Source organism: Hyperoodon ampullatus, assembly GCF_949752795.1.
Source record: "Hyperoodon ampullatus genome assembly, chromosome: 4".
Taxonomy (NCBI): domain Eukaryota; kingdom Metazoa; phylum Chordata; class Mammalia; order Artiodactyla; family Ziphiidae; genus Hyperoodon; species Hyperoodon ampullatus.
In genome coordinates this window covers 32,231,728-32,249,621 of record NC_136917.1, presented here as the reverse complement: position 1 = coordinate 32,249,621, position 17,894 = coordinate 32,231,728, and the positions used below count along the sequence as shown (strand labels likewise).

At 54.0% G+C, this 17,894-nt stretch overlaps 2 protein-coding genes across 2 annotated transcripts; both read right to left on the bottom strand.

Moving 5' to 3' along the window:
- Nucleotides 1-187: 187 nt before the first annotated feature.
- Nucleotides 188-1,247, bottom strand: ICAM4 (intercellular adhesion molecule 4 (Landsteiner-Wiener blood group); the record flags this gene model as incomplete). Its single annotated transcript, XM_079702012.1, has 3 exons — nt 188-306; nt 430-735; nt 854-1,247. 3 exons carry the CDS (start codon nt 1,245-1,247, stop codon nt 188-190), a joined length of 819 nt encoding a protein of 272 aa, XP_079558138.1.
- A 1,534-nt stretch (nt 1,248-2,781) lies between these two features.
- On the bottom strand, nt 2,782-10,360 carry ICAM1 (intercellular adhesion molecule 1; the record flags this gene model as incomplete). The annotated part of the gene is made up of 7 exons (XM_079701487.1): nt 2,782-2,963; nt 3,047-3,295; nt 3,504-3,758; nt 3,839-4,126; nt 4,495-4,803; nt 8,392-8,652; nt 10,294-10,360. The coding sequence occupies 7 exons, from the start codon at nt 10,358-10,360 to the stop codon at nt 2,782-2,784; spliced, it is 1,611 nt and encodes a 536-aa protein (XP_079557613.1).
- Between the last annotated feature and the right edge of the window lie 7,534 nt (nt 10,361-17,894).

Sequence of the window (17,894 nt, the reverse complement as noted above, 5' to 3'; positions counted from 1 at the left end):
TTTGGAGAAAATGCTAGAGGCAAGGCCAAAAAAGAAGACCACTTCAGTCAGAGGAGGTGCACTAATGGGGGACCTTTATGCCCAGGGGCAGAAGCTGGCTGAGGAAGGCTTTATTGATCCAGGCAAGCTTCCCCCAAATGTTCCAGATTCCTTTTTCCTCCAGCTCAGCCAGCATGGACCACTGCCTCTATGCCCGAGACTTCATCGAGAGGTACTTTCTCAGGCAGAGGGCCCCCACTACAAGAAGGATCCCCACAAGGGCTGCGATGGAGGTGGAGGCCAAGGCTTTGGACGCAGGGCTCCAAGCTGGAGACAAGAGGGGAGAATTAGGAACAGAGCCCTTGGAGGGGTGACAACCTGCATGGACATGCTCTGGCTTGGCCCACATAACCCTTCCCCACTCTTCCCAGCGTTATAAGGGTGCCTTACCGAGGACTGGCAGCGTCATGGGTGCCGAGCTACTGAGGACCACTAGGCCATCGAGATTGAGGCGGGCGTGGCAGGTAACGGGCTGCCCGAAGTCACTGGGCCTGGCGCGTAACGCGTAAGTCAGCGTCACGTTGGCCAGATCCCGGCCGGTGAAGCGCTCCAGGCTCTCGGAGTAGATGACCCGGCCACTGCGCCTCAGAATCACCACCAGGAAGCCCACGGGGAACACGTGCGTCACATGGCAGCGCAGAGTGTACTCACTGCCCAGTAAGACCGGAGGCTCCAGGATCACGCTGTGTGGCTGTTCTAAAGCAAGAGGGGGCCGCTGGGCAAGGTCCGAGGGCTCCCCCTGGCGCGACTGTCAGTTACCCCCGCTCCGTCCTCCTCCCCTCACCCCAGCCAGGCCTGAGCCCCTGTCCCTCACTGTAGGCGGTAATCCTGGCGGTGGTCCCCCGCGTTTCTCCCGCGCAGGTGACGAAGCAGTGCACATCGGAGCTCCAGGCCCTCACATCCAGCAGCTGGTAGGATACCCAACCGGGCCCACTGAGCGTGTCGCCTCGCCGCAGCTCGGTGCGGAGGCTGGAACCCTCCGGTAGGGGGCAGCTGCTGCTGCAGTTGAGCCACACTGAGCCCCCCGGCGGCACGGCCTTGAACTCGGGGCTTATGCGCACCCAGAAGGGTGCTGAGGTCTCCGGGGGCGCGGGAGAGGGGCCTCCCGGGCCTTGCGTCCGCGCACCCCGGCGCCTCCGCGCGCTCCCGCCTCGCGGGTAGGAGGGCGACAGCAAAAGCAGCAACAAGAGGAGGAGCAGAGACCCCATGGCAAAAAGCCCGGACTGAGGGGCCCCGCGCCAGGGAGCCAAGGCTGGCTCTGGAGATAAGGAGGCCCGCAGCACCGCCTCTTCAGCCCCACCCCGGGGAGAGAGAGACAGATGCTCCGGGGGGGCCCCCGGAGCCCTGCGGTATACACCCCACTTCCACAGCTTAAGAATGGGATTCTCCACCCCATTGTAAACCAAATGTCATCATGTTTTTCTGGAGAGGGAACTTTAATTTTCACTAAAGGCTCAAAAGGCCCTAATAAACCCCAGATTTGGATTAGAGCCTGAGGGCTGGGCCTTGAACTGGCAGCCTTCTCTTGGGGCAGGAAGTGGGAGGACAGGCTAGAAAAGGCTCTAGCTGGACATGACACCTCCCCTCAACTCACACAAGGCTGGAAGGATGAAATAGCTTTATTAGCACAAGGGAGAGGCTTCCGCAGTTGGGAGGGGGTTCTCCCAGGCCTCTCCTCCCCACTGCCTGCCGGACCCTCATCACTGCAGGAATTTGGAGCTGCAGACTGTTCTGTTCTTGCATGGTCCCACTGAGATGGAAACAGGTAGGACAAGGCAGGGACACACAGGGGTTGGGCACAGTTTCATGGGACTCCATGGTTTAGCTATCAGGGAGTGAACACCCACGTTTAGGCATGCCACCAAGTGTCACTGTGAGCACTAGCAGACATGGGTATAGGTGGAGAGGTGGATTATCAGAGGTCAGTGCCAGTGCTGGGGTGTAAGGGCTCAGTGGGTCATCTCTGGGCATGTCACCAGCTATACCTTGTCACCGTTACTAATCCCTTTCTGGGAGAAAGCAGCTTGGCCAGTGGAGTGGGAAATTCTAGCCCCACTTAATCTTTTTGCCAGGCACTCTTGTGCAGTGCACAGTCAGTACAACTGTAGCTGGCGACCCTGAATGAGATTAGACTGAGAGCTCCCTGAGGGCGGGAATCAATGTTCTTCTTGTTTACCATTCTAGCCCACATAAAAGGCACTCAATAAATAGCTAGTAAGAGAACAAATGAATAAATATGTCATCATCGAGAGTTGGGAACAGTCTGTGGACAGCAATGCTGGAGCTGCCTTCTGTCAGAGGACGTGTGGGGATTTTTGTTTCAGTGCTGCATGTGTCTGTGCAGGGCCACTTCTCTCTCAGGACTGTAAGGCCTCAGCACACGCAGTAGGGGGTGAGTTTCAATGTTTCCCAGTTGGGTGTCCCCATGCTGGAGGTCAGGGTCTCCATCATACGCCCTCCGGCCAGGTCAGACTTTGACATCCCTCACATTCATGCCCTGAGCCTTGGCCCCTTCTTTTGTCTCAGTCCTGTGGCTCCACATCAGGGGTGAGGCCTGGGGGTTATAAGTGTGCAGGGGCCATGACCCCAGATGCTGTCTGTATCCTGACTGAGGCCTCTCTCCTGTCCTCTGGCACCCTGGGAAGGTGGGTATAGCTGAATGGCATATGTCCACCATTGTTTGATGCAGCCCTGCTTGTCACAGTTTGGGGGCTGAGGAGGTCCTGTCCGGAGGGGGTAGGCTCAGGACGGCGTGGCTGGTGTGTTCAGTTTCATGGCAGCCTCTTCCTGGGCCTTCCGGGCCTTCTGTAGCTCATATTTCTGTATCTTCCTCTGGCAGTTATAGATGTAAGCGGCTATGCCCACAGCGCCCAAGATGATCACAGATGCCACCGGAATGATGATGGCCATGTTATCCTGGTGGTCTGTGGGGAGGACACAGGGGGCAGTGAGGGTTGAGCTGCCCTCACTGCCCCTGCCCTGCCCAGCCCTGAACTCCAGCACTTACAGATCACATTGATGCAAACTTCACGGGTAACCTCACCGCGAGTGCTGGTGGCCCGACACTGGTAGGTGCCTGCCACCTCCCGCTTGACGGGCCTCAGGTCCCCAATGGGTAGCAAAGCCCCATCCTCTTTCCGGCTACAGTTCAGCTTGGGGATTGGGTTCCCCCAGGCCTGGCACCTCAGGGTCTGCTGGGAGCCTTCCTGCCATGTCCAGTTTCCCAGGCAATCCCTCTCGTTTAGTCGGGGGCCATCTGAAGAAACACAGCAAGATGAGGGATGGGGTCGGGGACCAGGATATCACTCACCATCTAGGTCTAGGTAAGAAGACTTAGGTAGGAATCTGGGGAAGGGGCTCACCAGGGTGGGGGTGGGAGTGGGCCTTGGTGGAGGCAGGAGTTCTTGGGGTCTTAGGGGTTGGGCCTTGGAGGTAAGGGATCATTGTCTAGCAGCCCCACTCACACAGGACATGGAGCTTCCGGGTCTGGTTCTTGTGTACCACCTGCTCAGCCACCGCCAGGGCAGCAGAGCAGAAGAAGCTGCGCCCGTTGTCCTCGGCGCTGGCATTCAGCTGCAATTGGGCCCTCGGGCCCGGAGGCCTGGCTGGGGCCCCGTTCAGCGTCACCACAGCTCCAGCCTGAGCCTCACACTCCACGTTCACCGTAGTCCATTCCGAGACCTCGGGCTGGCTCAGGGTCAGGTTGGGAGCCGGGAAGCCTGCAGGTGGGGTGCACAGTGAGCCCCGCCCCTGGCATTAGCCCCACCCCTTCAGAAGCCCCACCTGGGTTTCTACTTACTATAGATGGTCACGTTCTCCCGAGACCTCCGGCTCTGTCCTCCCAGATTCACCACACACGTCAAGTACTGGACGCCTTCTTCCTCCACCTTTCCCTCGACCGAGGCTTTGGCCGAGAGTGAGTCATCATTGTACGTGATTGTGGTTTGCAGCCTCGTGTTCCCCAGCGCCAGGTGGACCTCCGCCTCCGAGACTGGGAACAGTCCACCCAGGGTGCAGCTCACCAGGCATCGTGTGCCCACTTCCAGTACTGAGTGGGTAGCAAGGTGCGGGTCGGTCGTTGGTAGGACTGGCGAGAGACAGTGGGTGTAAACAGAGAGGAGACAGACATCCTGAAGCCCTTTCCTGGGGCATTTTCATTCCCCCACCTGGAACACCCTCTTCCCGGGAAACTGTGGCCTGGGTCACCCTTGTCCCAGGACACATGTACCACTTGCCCTGGGTCACAGCCTTCTCAGAGGATCCTGCAGTCCAGGCACCGCATCCCAGAACACTCCACCTCAGTGGCCAAGAAGATGCTCTTCCCAGAAGCCTTTGCAATCAAGGTTGCCAACTTCTCAATGCCCCCACGGCCAGGGGCCTCTCCTTCCCAGAGACCCTGCACCCCAATCAGGAAATCCCTGTCATCCCATCCTCTCTGTCTCCCCAGTGCCTCACCAAAGGTTCGGAGCTTCCTGGGAGCCGAGCTGTTCTGGAACAGTCCCAGCCCTTGGGACCGCAGGTCCAGCTCCGTGCGGCAAGAGAAACTGGTGTCATGGTCATCTTTGCTCACCAGCACCGTGACCGTGACCTCGGCAGGCTCCCCATTTCCCGCTGGCTGCCGGCCCAGCTCCTTCTCCTCACGAAGCAGCACCACGGTGAGGTGGTCCCGGGGGGCCCCACCAGACACCATGCAGCGCAGGATGAGGTGCTCGCCCACGGGCTGCCAGCGGGGCAGGGGGGCCAGCTCCACGCGTTCCGGGAACCCTGGAGGGGAGGGGAGTGTAGTTTGAACTGGCTGGCCGCCTGCCCACAGGAACGTTGGCGCCCTGGCTACACCTGCTCAGGAAGTCTCACCACCCTCTTCCCAGAACACACCCCAAACCACCTAAGCTAGAGAGGAATGTTAAGAGCTTCAGGATAACCCAGTGAGAAGTCCCCAGGTGGTTGTGAAGGAGGCAAAATAATTTTTATTCACTGAAGCATCTGAGAGTGAAAAGTGGGAAAGAATTTCGAAGTCTATTGCCAGGAGTCCTGGCAAATGAATACAGTCCATTTAAGCTGTCCAGTCTCTAGATGTTGTTGTAAAAAGACTCCTGTTCTTCATTCTCCTCTTTTTGGCCTTAGCATTTTTCTCCATAGCATCCCTCACCTCTGAGGTACAAGATCATCTACTCAGTTAATTTGCTTTTCCACTATTCCTGCCATGGAATGTCAGCCCAGGAGGGCAGGGATCTTTGTCTGTTTTGTTCCCTATTTTATCCTTGACACCCGATAAGCACTCTATTTTTTTTTTTTTTTTGGCCACGTCCTGCGGCTTGCGGGATCTTAGCTCCCCAACCAGGGATCGAACCCACGCCCTTGGCAGTGGAAGCGCAGAGTCTTAACCACTGGACCACCAGGGAAGTCCCTTAGGCACTCTATGTTTGTAGAAAGAATAAGGTTGAGTCACCCACACCAATTCGAGGCCTTTCAGGAGCTTGCTTTTAAGGGTTCCCGAATGAACCGTGTCATCCCCTGAAATGTTAAAAATCTAAGAACAACCCACAGACCCTCAAAACGAAACCCTGAATATCCCCTGAAAACACCACAAGCGGGCTTGGTTGACAGGGTCTCCATTCTGCATGAGGTAACAGAATTCCAAGCCTGGATCGCCAGTGGAAATTGCCAGCAGAGCCCCGGTGAGCTGTGGCTTAGCCTGAGACTCACCGCCCCCCCACCCCAGGCTCCCTAGGGAAGGGTCTTGAAGCCTCCCACTTTTAGTCCCTTCTCAAGAGGCCCTGAAATGTCACTTAAACAGTAGTGATGTTGGGAGTTGATTTCTGGACATGAGTCCACCTTCTCCCCAGGTTGCCAGCCTCCTGAATAAAGCAACCTTTCCTTTTCCAACCTAAGGGAAAAAAAAAGCAGTGATGTTAAAATGTCAGGAGCCTGAAGTTGATTCCTAGCTTTGCTGGTTCTTTGCTCTGGCCTGTGGGGGAGTGACTTTGCACACTGGAACAGTCCCAGCCCTCGGGGCTACAGAAACGCCTCAGTTTTCTAAGCTGTAACCTGGGGCTAATGAAGGTAGGACTATTATTATCGTTATTATTATTATTAGGACTATTATTAATCCACTTCAGAAGTTGAGAGTGACTGTAAATGGGCATGAGGTTACTTTTTTTGACTTTTGATTAAATGTTTATTCATTTTAATTTTGCCTTTTTAAAAATTTTGAAGCCAATATATTGTGTTTTCCACATCTGAAAAATTTTTTTGTGTGGTTACTTTTTAAGGTGAGAGATATGTTCTTAAACTAGACTGTGGCTGTACAACACTATAAATGCTCCAAACTTCATTGCAGTGTATGCTAAAAGCTGTTAAAAAAATAAAAAAGATTGAGAAAACCCTCAGACATCCAACTCTTACCTCTGACCATCTGTTGCAAACTCCAACTTGCAAAGCTGACGGCCCCCTCAAACCACAGCCTCCAAATGGAACTCACATCTTGGAGCCCAGATCCTTGCCCTGAAGGCCAGACTGGGGAAGGAGGTCTGTTCTGCCCATACCTCTCCTTGACTCCCCATCTTTAGTCCCTCACTAAGTCCTGGTCACTCCATCTTTCAAATATTTGTCTGCCCCTCCCTTCTTGTATGCGAAACTGCCCTCAACATGCACGACCTGGACTGGCTCCACGGGCAGCTGCTCTCTGGCTTCCTGTAAGGTCAGCCCTCTGCTCTGGATCCCTGGCCTGCTCACACACCCTCCATGGCTCCCTGTCACCCTAAGAAGAAAGTCTCAGCTCCTTGGCCTGGCATTCAAGGTCCTGCCAAACTCAGCTCCAGCCACACCGATCTGTTGATATTCAATCCCTCTTGCCTCCCCAACCCCAGGTCAGCATGTTTCCGCACTCCAAATCTTTGCCCAGGCTATTCCCTCTGTCTAGAATGCCTGTCTTTACCAACTCCTACGCATCCTTCAAGGCCCAGTTAGGGGTGACTTCCTGCAGGAATTACAACTCTTTCTAGAGAAAGCTCAGCCACCCAGGGATGCTCCCTCATCTTCACACTGGCAGTGGGGCAGGACCAAGCTAGAGTCTCTCCTAGGTGACCCCTTGCTACTGTGTGCAGCCGTCTGTTCCAATTCACAGAGGTGAAAACTAAGGCAAAGTCTGGCACCCAAAGAGGGAAAAATATATCAGGGCCAGGACTCAAACCTGGAAGATTGGGCTTTCAACTCTCAGGGTGAGATGCAGAAGGTCCTGTGAAGAGGTTTTCTGGGGGTTTTCAGAGGCCACCGGGAATGTCTGGGGACTTCCCTCACTTGGCCAGCAGCTGCTCAGACATCCTCCAAATCAGAAACAAAGCTGATGTTTGCCCCAAAGCTTCTTTTACGCAGGCACTGTGAAGGCGGAATGTCCTCCAGGCCTCACTGCATCATTAGAACCTTCCAAGGAGGTCTCGTGTGAAAATCAACCAGGAAGCCACGTATTCCCCCCTCCCCCCTCCCCACATCAGAGTCACCCAGTTACTGAGGCCCATGCTGGGCCTAGAACCCAAGGCTGTCTGATCCCAAGGCCAGTTGGCCAGTTCTCTTTCTTTCTTCCTTTTTTATTTTGTTTTGTTTTCATTTGAATTTCATTTACCTATTTATTGCTTACAGTCAGGCCAACTCACTGTCACACTTCAAAATGCCCAAAGTAAAAAAAAAGGCACATGGAGAAAACTCGCCCCCTGCACTCTCCCGGAGCCCTGCACCTTCTCTCCTCGCGGCCAGCTAATATTGTCATTTGTTGTATTTCCTTTCAGGGCTCTTTAATGCAGGAACACAGCCTCCCTAACCCCGCGCCCATGGCTCCCTAACACTGTGGGTAGCATGCCACTCATTCTGGACATACCTTACTTTTGAATTTGACAATACATCTCAGAGCGGCTGTCTCATTCTTTTACACGGTTGCATACTATTCCATGGGATGACTGAACCACAGTTTCTCTCCCAAGCCCTCTACATTTGAGTGCCTTGCACACTTTTGCCCTTTCAGCTCAAGCCACAGTGAATAACCCCACATTCCCTCAGTACCCTGGTGGGTGGGGACACCTATAGGCCCAGTTCCCAGGAGTGAGTCTTCTGTGTCCAAGGACCCACGCATGTGACATTTTGAGGACTGAGTCCATACTTGGAAGTCACCCCCAAGGAAGTTCACGGAAGGGCTCTAGATGACAATGAGACTTTCTGAAGATGGGCCCCCTTGTCCTTCAGTGAGACCCTGCCGCCCCCACCCCCAAGTAACAGAGGCTGTTCCAACCTGCTGGGGACTCCCCTGTCCACCTCCCCAACCCAGTCTGCCTAGTCCAGCCCCTGGGCCCAGCCACTCACAGTATACGGTGAGGTCCATTGAAGCTAATGACTGGTTATCGGAACAGCTTGAGTAGCATATTGGTACGCTGTCGTTTTGCACGTCACTCAGTTCAAAAATCTTCCAGTTGTTCCCATGGTCTACTTCCCTCTTGGCCAGCTGAGTCTCTAGGCCCAAGAATGTGTGTTGGTCACAGGAGGTACTGCAGTTCACCATTATGGAGCCTCCTCGGGGTATGATGGCGTTTGGAGGCTGCACTGATGTTTGGGCACCTCCAGGCCCTGGAACCAAAAGATGTGGAGGGGTCAGGCATGACAAATCAGGCTCATCAACATTACTGCATCCAGCCTGTTCTGGGTGCTGGGGACACAGCCTTGAACAAGACAAAACTCTGCTTTCAGTGTGGGAGACAGAAAAATTCATGAGCACACAACATAATTAATAACTGATGCTGACAAGAGCTTTGGCAAAAACAAAATGGGATGATAGAACAGACAGTGCCTTGGTGACAGGGTAATGTGTGAGCAGAGATCTGGATGATGAGCAGGGGCTGGCCATCTAGAGAAAAGGGAAATGAGTTCCAGGCAAAAGGAGCAGCAAGTGCAAAGGTCCTGAGGCAGGGTGGCGGGAGCAGAGTCACAGGGATGAGTTGGGGGGAAATGAGGTCAGGAAGATCAGGCAAGCAGTGTTAAGCCATGCCAAGGAAGTGTTCTTCATTGCGGGACAATGGGCAGCCATGGAGGATTTTAGCAAAAGAGGGGCATGAAGTCAGTGTTCTTTCCCCCCCCCAAGAGGTCAGGTGGAGGGAGTCAGTCCTCCGGGGATGAAGGGGTTCCAGTCAGGCTGGTTCCTTACCCACTTGGACAACTGGTTTCCCCTCTCAGGACCTCACTTTCCCCATCTGTAAAGTGGGTGAATATAGTCACTCCAACCCCCTGCTGAAGCAAGTAACTCCTAGCACAGGGCAGGTAGCGAGTGGCTGCAGGTGAGAAGGAGGGGGCTTGTTGGGATTAGCTCCCGCAGACTGTGGTGTATCCAAAGCTAAAAAACAAAGTCTGTCTGAGCCCACCCATCTGAAAGCCACCCACCCCCGCACCCGCCAAAGATCTCTGCCTTCAGCTCTGGGTCTACTCCATCTGGGATGGAGGCGTGTGGAAACAGCAGCTCCATGAATTCTCAAGGGTGATTCTGGGGTCGCTTCCATTTCACAGAGGGAAATGGTGAGACCTGAAGGGAGGTCACTCAGCTAGAAAGTGGTAGAGTCCAGATTAGAGTCCGGATTAGAACGCTTCATTGAGCTGGTAACCGCGGTGTGGTCTGCTCCTGAATTTTTCACTCTCCTGCTTCCCGACACTGACCACCATTTGAGACCAACTGTCCCTCTTGTCCCCTCCCTCCTAGCTGGAGTTGGTGAAGGGCTGCTGGGGCATCCCATTCCTTAGCCTCCGCTCCCTTGGCAAGTCAGCCCTGGAATTCCCCTGAGCAGAGTCCTGGACTTCCCCCAAGGGCACGGGATGAGGAACAGAATGTCTGTGTGTGTGGGGGGGTGGGGGGTGGGTCCCAGTCTACCTAAGCTTGGCACGGGGCCACATCTCTACACGGTCTGACCACCTCCTGGGGCCAGGACACAACCACTGCGAGGTGAACGCTATTAACTTCTCCATTTTACAGCTGAAAAACTGAAGCTCCTCTGCGAGGGGCAGCCCATAGTCCGAAGGCACACAGCAAGCCATGATGTAGGGTCTGGATTTGAACCCATGGTTGTTGACTTTCAATCGATGGCTCTAGCCCCAACTTCCCATAAACAGCTACCTAAGTACCAGTGTCCCCAGCCGGTGGGGAGCCGGTCCTCCTACCGCTCCCAGGGCGCAGCCCAGATCCCAAGAGCTAGCCCGACGGCAGCCCCCCCACCCCTGACTCACCTGGGAGCAGAGCCCCGAGCAGGGCCAGGAACGCAAGCAGCGCGGGATGGGCAGCGCCCGGAACCATCGCAGGAGGAGGCAGGGCGGACGAGGTGGTGCAGAGGCGTGGGCGCGGACTGTGGAGCTGAGGACCTTGTGGGTCCTTTTATAGCGGCCAGCCAAGGGGGGCCGAGGGGGCGGTGCTGCTTTCCCGGAAACCTCGCGCTTTCCTCTCCGGAACGAGGGCTCTGGCATTTCCGGATTGAGAGGGTGCCGGGGCCGAGCAGGGTTGTCCCCTCTCGCTGGCTGCTCTCGCACCGGAATTTCCGAATTGAAGTAGTGAGGGCTGCCTGGCGGCAGCGGCCAGAAAACAACCCGGAGACTGCTCCCGGCGCTAGGGGTCCCGTCCCCGCGCTCGGTTACCCTTGATTCTGCGTTTACACAGTGCTTTATTGGATACTGCCAACCACCCTGGACGGTAGGGACTGTTATTGTGTCCATTCCACAGAGGGGTAAACTGAGGCTCCAAGCTGCGAGGTCATTCGAACTCAAGTCTGACTCCCCAGCGCAAGCAGGCCTCTTTAACCGAGTGGACGGTCCCTCGTTTCGGTGGGGCCCCAGGAATCCTCCTGGGACGCTCTCGATCAAGGGTGCCCCTCCCCAAAGGGGCATGTCCCCGCCCAGCTGACACCGAGATTTCCTGAGAAGCGGCCGCAGAAAGCCCAGGCACTTTCAGGCGCCTGTGAACCCTGGGGGAGAGGACGTAAGGCGCATCACGTCCGGGGCTCCGCGTCCCGCACCGACGGGCGCTCCCACTCCCCCGCGGCCTCGCTTCCCCTTTCGGCCTCCAGCGCGGGGGCGTCTTTACAGCTTCCAGAAAAAGGAAGGAAGCCGCGCGGTCCTGACGTGCCGAGCCCCTCCGTTGCAGTCCCCAGGCTCCGCGGGGAAACTGAGGCCGCAGACCTTGACGGGGAAGGAGAGAGGGGGCGCTCGAATGCTTGCCTTCTGCAGGGAAACTGAGGCAGCTCCCAGGCCCCGGAATGGGGAGGGGAGAGGGGGCGCTCAAACCCCTGTCCTCTGCTCGCAGCTCCCGGAACTCGAACGCCGGGCGCCAGCACTAAATCTGTGCGGGTGTTTGCCCCGGCTTGTTCCATTAGGGTGTTTTGGGGACATTGTGAGGTCCCGCGCCGCGTCTATAGGCCGTCCCACGCCACCGCCTCCCCCCAAGCCACGCCTGCGCGTGTGACCGCCCAAGACTCGGCATCCACCACGTCAAGGCTGGGGATCCTGGAGTCTCCGAGCGCGCAACCCCGCCGCCTAAGGCTTCCTGTTGTGGCGCGCGCGCCGCGTCGCCAGGGAGACCTCAGAAGGGCCAAGGAGGTCGCGCAGCGGACGGGGAAGGAAGGGGGCTTCAAGGACGCTCGACCCCTTCCTTCCGGGGAAGGGGCTGCGAATTACTCGCCAGCTAGAAAAGAGTCCCTCGCTCCGCCCTGATTGTTCCTAAGGAATTTCCACGGGGATCTTCTTGGAGGGTGGAGGGTGTTGAATTCCCGCCCCAAACGGACTGGGCAGAGGCGCAGAGCGGGGGCCGGGGACGTCCCTGGGAGGGTCTGGGAAAATCCTCCGCTGGGGGGTCATTTTCCGGAGGATTTTTACCAGGTTCAGATCACTACTTACTTTGGCCTCTGTCCCAAGTGCGCGGGCGGCGAGCTCCCCCGCGCGGCTCTGGTCCCCCTTACAGCGGTAAAATCGTGCTGCTTCCTTCTGTCTCTCAACACTTGCTACGCAGCGTTGATTGAGAGCCTGCTGTGTGCCAGGCACTGTTCCAGGTGCTGGGGACGCAGCAATGAACAGAATAGACCAAAATCCCTACCATCATGCAGAGATCGTCTTAGTCCGGACGACAGAAACAAAAATAAGATATATGGAGACATAGCTTGTGATTAGTGCTAAGAGAAAGTAAAGCAGGGAAGGGAGTAGGAAATGTGAAGGTTAATAAACCTTTAAATAGAGTATTCTGGGAAAGACTGAGAAGGTGACATTTGAGCAAAGAGCAGAGAGTCCTGACAATATCAGGGAAGGAATGTACCAAGCAGAGAGCACTGAATGTGCCAAGGCCCTGAGGTAGGAAGGAACTGCCTTAAGGAACAGCCAGGAGGCTAGTGTTGCTGAAATGCAGTAAGGGAGGGAGGGAATTGGAGGAAGAGGAGGGCAGGGAGGGAATGGGGTAGAGCATGGCCTGGGGAGGACTTCGGCCTTTCCTCTCAGTGAGGTGGGAGCCATGGAGGGTTCTGAGCAGAGCAGGGACACGCCCTGACTCAGGCCTTTACAGGCACCCTCCTAAGACAGCAGGAGCTAGAGTCAGGTGGTGGGGAGGACAGGGTAGAAGGAAGCCAGGAGACTGGAGAGGAGGTGACTGCTCCAGTGCAGGGGAGCAACGATGGAGCCTGGAGTGGGCAATGGCACTGGGGAGATACGGTCCAATTTGGCATTTATTTTGGCAGCAGGTCCAACTGTGTTTGCTGGATGTGGGGGCAGGCAGAGTCAAGGTCAACTCCTTGGTCCTGATCTGAGGTCCTAGGAGGGTGGAGGGCCATTTCCTGAGATGAGAATGGGGTGATAATAGGGGGCAGTTTAGCGGAAGAAGCACGCACCCCCTAGTCTACGTTCCCTTTGTGCTTTCTTGAAAGAAAGGGAAGCAGATGTTCCCCATCCCTTTGCTGCAGCCACCAGGAAGGGCAGGGCTTCCTCCAGGGTGCCAGGCAGTCTCAGAAAGGTCAGGGAATGGCCCCACTGCAGACCAGAGGCTGTGGACCCAGGGCAGAAGTAGCCAAACCCCACTCCATGGCATCATGCCTGCTCGCCCCTCATTCTGAGGTCTGGCGTGACCACCTTGCAGTTCCCTTGACCTGGAATGCTCTTCTGCTTGTCCCTGATATGGCCAGCGCTTTCTTGTGTCCTGAGCCTCTTCCTAAAAGCTTTCCCGTATGCTCCCTGACTCCCTGACTCCTTCCATCCTGGGCCACACCCTAAACATTCCCTGTCACTCGCTCTAATGGTTTCATTACTGAAACTTCATTCACTTGCTGAAATTCTTTTGATTGACTTTTGTCACCTCCATTTGCGTGAGCTCCAGAACGCCAGGGACCCTCTCAGCCCCAGCAACTGAATCAATGTCTGGTCATTATAGGCAGATGGTCAATACATATGTGTTGAATGAATGAACTTCTCTTATTCTCTGAACATTCTGCACATGCTGTTCCTCCAGCCCAGGATTCCCTTCCTACTGCTTTTACAAAAGGTTACCAGAGGATTTCATCTACCAGGTTGTAACAGGGCTAGGAGCACAAGGTCCAGATATCTTTTTTTTCTTTCTTTTTTTTTTTTTTTCCCCACACAGCTTGTGGGATCTTAGTTCCCCAACCAGGGATTGAACCTGGCCCCTGCAGTGAAAGTGCCAAGTCCTAACCACTGGACCGCCAGGGAATTCCCAGATGTCTTTTCAAGAGAACAACTTTGTTTCCTTCAGATAAATACCCAGAAGTGGAATTCCTGGATCATATGGTAGTTCTATTTTTATTTTTTGTTTTTAAAAATTTTTTGTTGAAATATAGTTGATTTATAATGTTATAGGTAGTTCTATTTTTAATTTTCTGAGGAACTGCCATACTGTTCAGGCCATAGTCTGAGTAATATTCCATTGTAAGGCTATATCAGTTTGTTTATCCATTCATCAATGGATAGACATTTGGGTTGTTTCCACATTTTGGCTCTTATGAATAATGCTGCCATGAGCATTCAGGTACAAGTTGTTGTATGAACATGCTCTCATTTCTTTTGGGTGTATACCTTGGAGTGGAGTTGTTGAGTCCCATGGTAATTCCATGTTCAACTTTTTGAGGAATTGTCAGACTGTTTTCCATGGCAGCTGCACCTTTTTTTTTTTTTTTTTTTTGCAGTACATGGGCCTCTCACTGTTGTGGCCTCTCCCGTTGTGGAGCACAGGCTCCAGACGCACAGGCCCAGCAGCCATGGCTCACGGGCCCAGCCGCTCCGCGGCATGTGGGATCTTCCCAGACCGGGGCACGAACCCATGTCCCCTGCATCGGCAGGCGGACTCTCAACCATTGCGCCACCAGGGAAGCCCAGCTGCACCATTTTATCAATACATTCCCACCAGCAATGTACAAAGGTTCCAGGTTTCCAATTTCTCCACATCCTTGCCAATATTTATTTTGTTTTATTATTATGGTGATTGCCATCCTAATGTGTGGAAAGTGGTATCTCATTGTGGCTCCCCAGTCCTTCTGATCTGTCCAGTGGACAAGTCAAGCACAATCCTGCAGCAAAGGCAACTGGGGGTGTGCATGGACCAGCAAGTACCAAGGGGATGTGGCCAAAGTGCACCTGCCACCAGCTGTGACCTTGAGCAAGCCACTTCCCCTGGTGGTACCTAGATGGCTTCAGCTGTAGAAAGGGATGGTAATGCATCCCTCAAAGGGTGGGTCTAAGATTTTTCTTCTTTTTTTTAACATTATTTACTTACTTTGGTTGCACCAGTTCTTAGTTGCATCAGGTGGGCTCCTTAGTTGTGACTCGCAGGCTCCTTAGTTATGGCATGTGAACTCTTAGTTGTGGCATGCATGTGGGATCTAGTTCCCCGACCACAGATCGAACCCAGGCCCCCTGCACTGGGAGGGCAGAGTCTTATCCACTGCCTCACCAGGGAAGTCCCGAGATTTCAGTAAGACCATTCGTGTGCAGGGAGAACAGATAACAGGAGTTACAAGTTGTCTGTTTCCATAGGACCCAGCTCTGAGAATCCCCCCTCAAACTTCCTAGGCAGACATACAGACTTCCTCCTCTGTTCCCACAGGTTAGTTCATTCTAGCATCACAGTTCCTCATCAGAGCCCCAGGGTGTAAAGCAAAAATGCATGACGTTTGGATGTTGATCAAAACATAACTTTACCTTCTCCTTTCACTCTTTGAAAGTTTATTCTGTGGTGGACTCTGCCTTGCCTCTGGCTGAGAATCCTGCCCCGGACTCAGGCCCTGATCAGCATCACGTTTAAATCTTGGGACTTGGTGTTGGATGGGAGCCCCAGGTCAGGCTTCTCCAGGCTGGAAGCCTTGGTAGAGAAGAAGGGCCTGGTCCCCCTGCTGTTGACCCTCTTTCTGTCCCCTCACCTCCTCTCACCAGCCTGTGGGTCCCTCCTGCCCAGGTGCAAGGAGGAAGGGACAGGGCATTTCCTCCTTGGCTGGTGGCTTTGCCCCTTTTGGGTACCCCAGCAGTGTGTTAAAGTGTTCTGGGGGGGCTCTTTGAGGCCTCCTCTTCCTGGAGACCCCTTCACTGGCATGGAGGCATCTTTGATATGGGTTGTGGCTCTTCCCTCAGCCCTTGGGGTCTGGTCCTACCCTCTCATCTCTCCTGGTGGGCCTCCATGCTTACCACCAAGAAGCAGACACCCTGACTCCACCATGAGAACCGCCTACCTCTTGCCCCCTGGATCTCCTGGGGGTCAGATCCCAGCCCCGTTGACACACTTGAGCTTTCTTAAGCCAGGGTCAGGCTGAGTCTTTGGTGTCCTGCCTTCAGGGATATTTTTCAGAGGCTGTGAAGTCACCTTCCTCCCTCTCTAGACTCTGAGTTAACCCATGTCCCAGGAGGGTGTGATAGGGCTTTTTTGTTTGTTTTGGCCGTGTCGCGCAGCATGTGGGATCTTATTTCCCCGAACAGGGATGGATGTGCCGGTAGCAACAGCTCCCCTGAAAAAATGTCGTCACCCATCTCTGTCTTTCTCAAAAAAAAAAAAAAATTATACAGAATTTCAAAATAGACATCAGCAAAGAGGACATGTGATGAAGCCACATGTGCCAACTTCCACAGTCCTCATGGCCAATCTTTTTCCTTCCTTCCCCTTACACCCTGTCATGGGTTCAACTACCTCTCTTCCCCAGGGTAAAAAAAAAAGTGCTAACCCCCAGATTGTGATCTTATTTAGAAATAGGGTCTGTGCAGATGATCAAATTCAGGTGAGGTCATTGGGGTGGGCCCTCACCCAACATGACTGTTGCTCTTATAAAAAGGGGAAATTTGAACACAGACACACACACACACACACACACACACACACACACACACACACAGGGACAATGCCATTTGAAGATGAGGACAGAGATCAGGGTGACGTATCAAGCCAAGAAATACCAAGGATGCCAGCAAACCACCAGAATCTCGGGGAGAGGGATGGGACAGAGCCTGCCTCACAGCCTCAGAAGGAATGACATCTTGATCTTGGTCTTCTGGTTCCAAGAACCATGAGACAGTACTCTTCTGTAGTTGAAGCCCTAGTCTGTGGTACTTTGTTAAGGTGGCCTAGGAAACTAATACACATACTATGCCCTGATTATTAGCACATTCTAGACCCCGGATCATTTTTTTCTTATGTCTTTTTCCATCCTTGATCTGGCAGAGGGATCCCAGTGTCAGCAACAGGTTCTGACCTCTTCCTTCACCCTATTTCCTGACGGCTGCAGTGTGGACAACTGAGCCTGATTATGCATAGCTACGACTAGGCTGGTCACTGTCAGGACAACAGATGGGTCTTACTTGGGGCCTCAGTGTCCCTGCGGGGCTGGTGAGAGGCACAGGGAGAGGTAGGTAATGGTTTGGGTTTAGCCCAGCATTTCCCACCCAGCCTCTGCACCCCTTTTTTAAAAAAATAAATTTATTTATTTAGGCTGCATTGGGTCTTCGTTGCTGCGTGCGGGCTTTCTCTAGTTGTGGCGAGCGGGGGCTACTCTTCGTTGCGGTGCATGGACTTCTCATTATGGTGGCTTCTCTTGTTGCAGAGCACGCGCTCTAGGCGCGCGGGCTTCAGTAGTTGTAGCTCATGGGCTCTAGAGCGCAGGCTCAGTAGTTGTGGTGCACGGGCTTAGTTGCTCCGCGGCATGTGGGATCTTCCCGGACCAGGGCTCGAACCCATGTCTTCTGCATTGGCAGGTGGGTTCTTAACCACTGAGCCACCAGGGAAGTCCCTGCACCCCCTTTTTACTACTGGTTCCAAATAGCTTTTTCTTCTTTTAATTAATTAATTATTTATGCTGCGCTGGGTGGGTCTTAGTTGCCGCACGCAGGATCTTCACCGCGGCATGCGGGACCTAGTTCCCCGACCAGGGATTGAACCCGGGTCCCCTGCATTGGGAGTGCAGAGTCTTACCCACTGGACCACCAGGGAAGTCCTAGCTTTTTCTTTTTTACTCAGTCAAATCTGATGCTTTAAGGATCACAATTTATGTTCATAGAGGACTTTCAAAGAACGTGTTGTAAGCTCTGAAGGGACTCCCAGGACATTCCAGAGATGTTTTCAGCGAGGAGCAGCCCAGTCGATGGGTCACTGTGGCTGCCTGGTTGGGCCTGCATACCAAATGGCAGTTCTGGCTTTTTTTTTTTTTTTTTTGCATTCATACTTTTATTTTTTAAGATTTTAAAAATAAATTTTATTTATTTTTGGCTGCGTTTGGTCTTCGTTGCTGCCCGCGGGCTTTCTCTAGTTGCGGTGAGCGGGGGCTACTCTTCGTTGCGGTGCGCGGGCTTCTCGTTGCAGTGGCTTCTCTTGT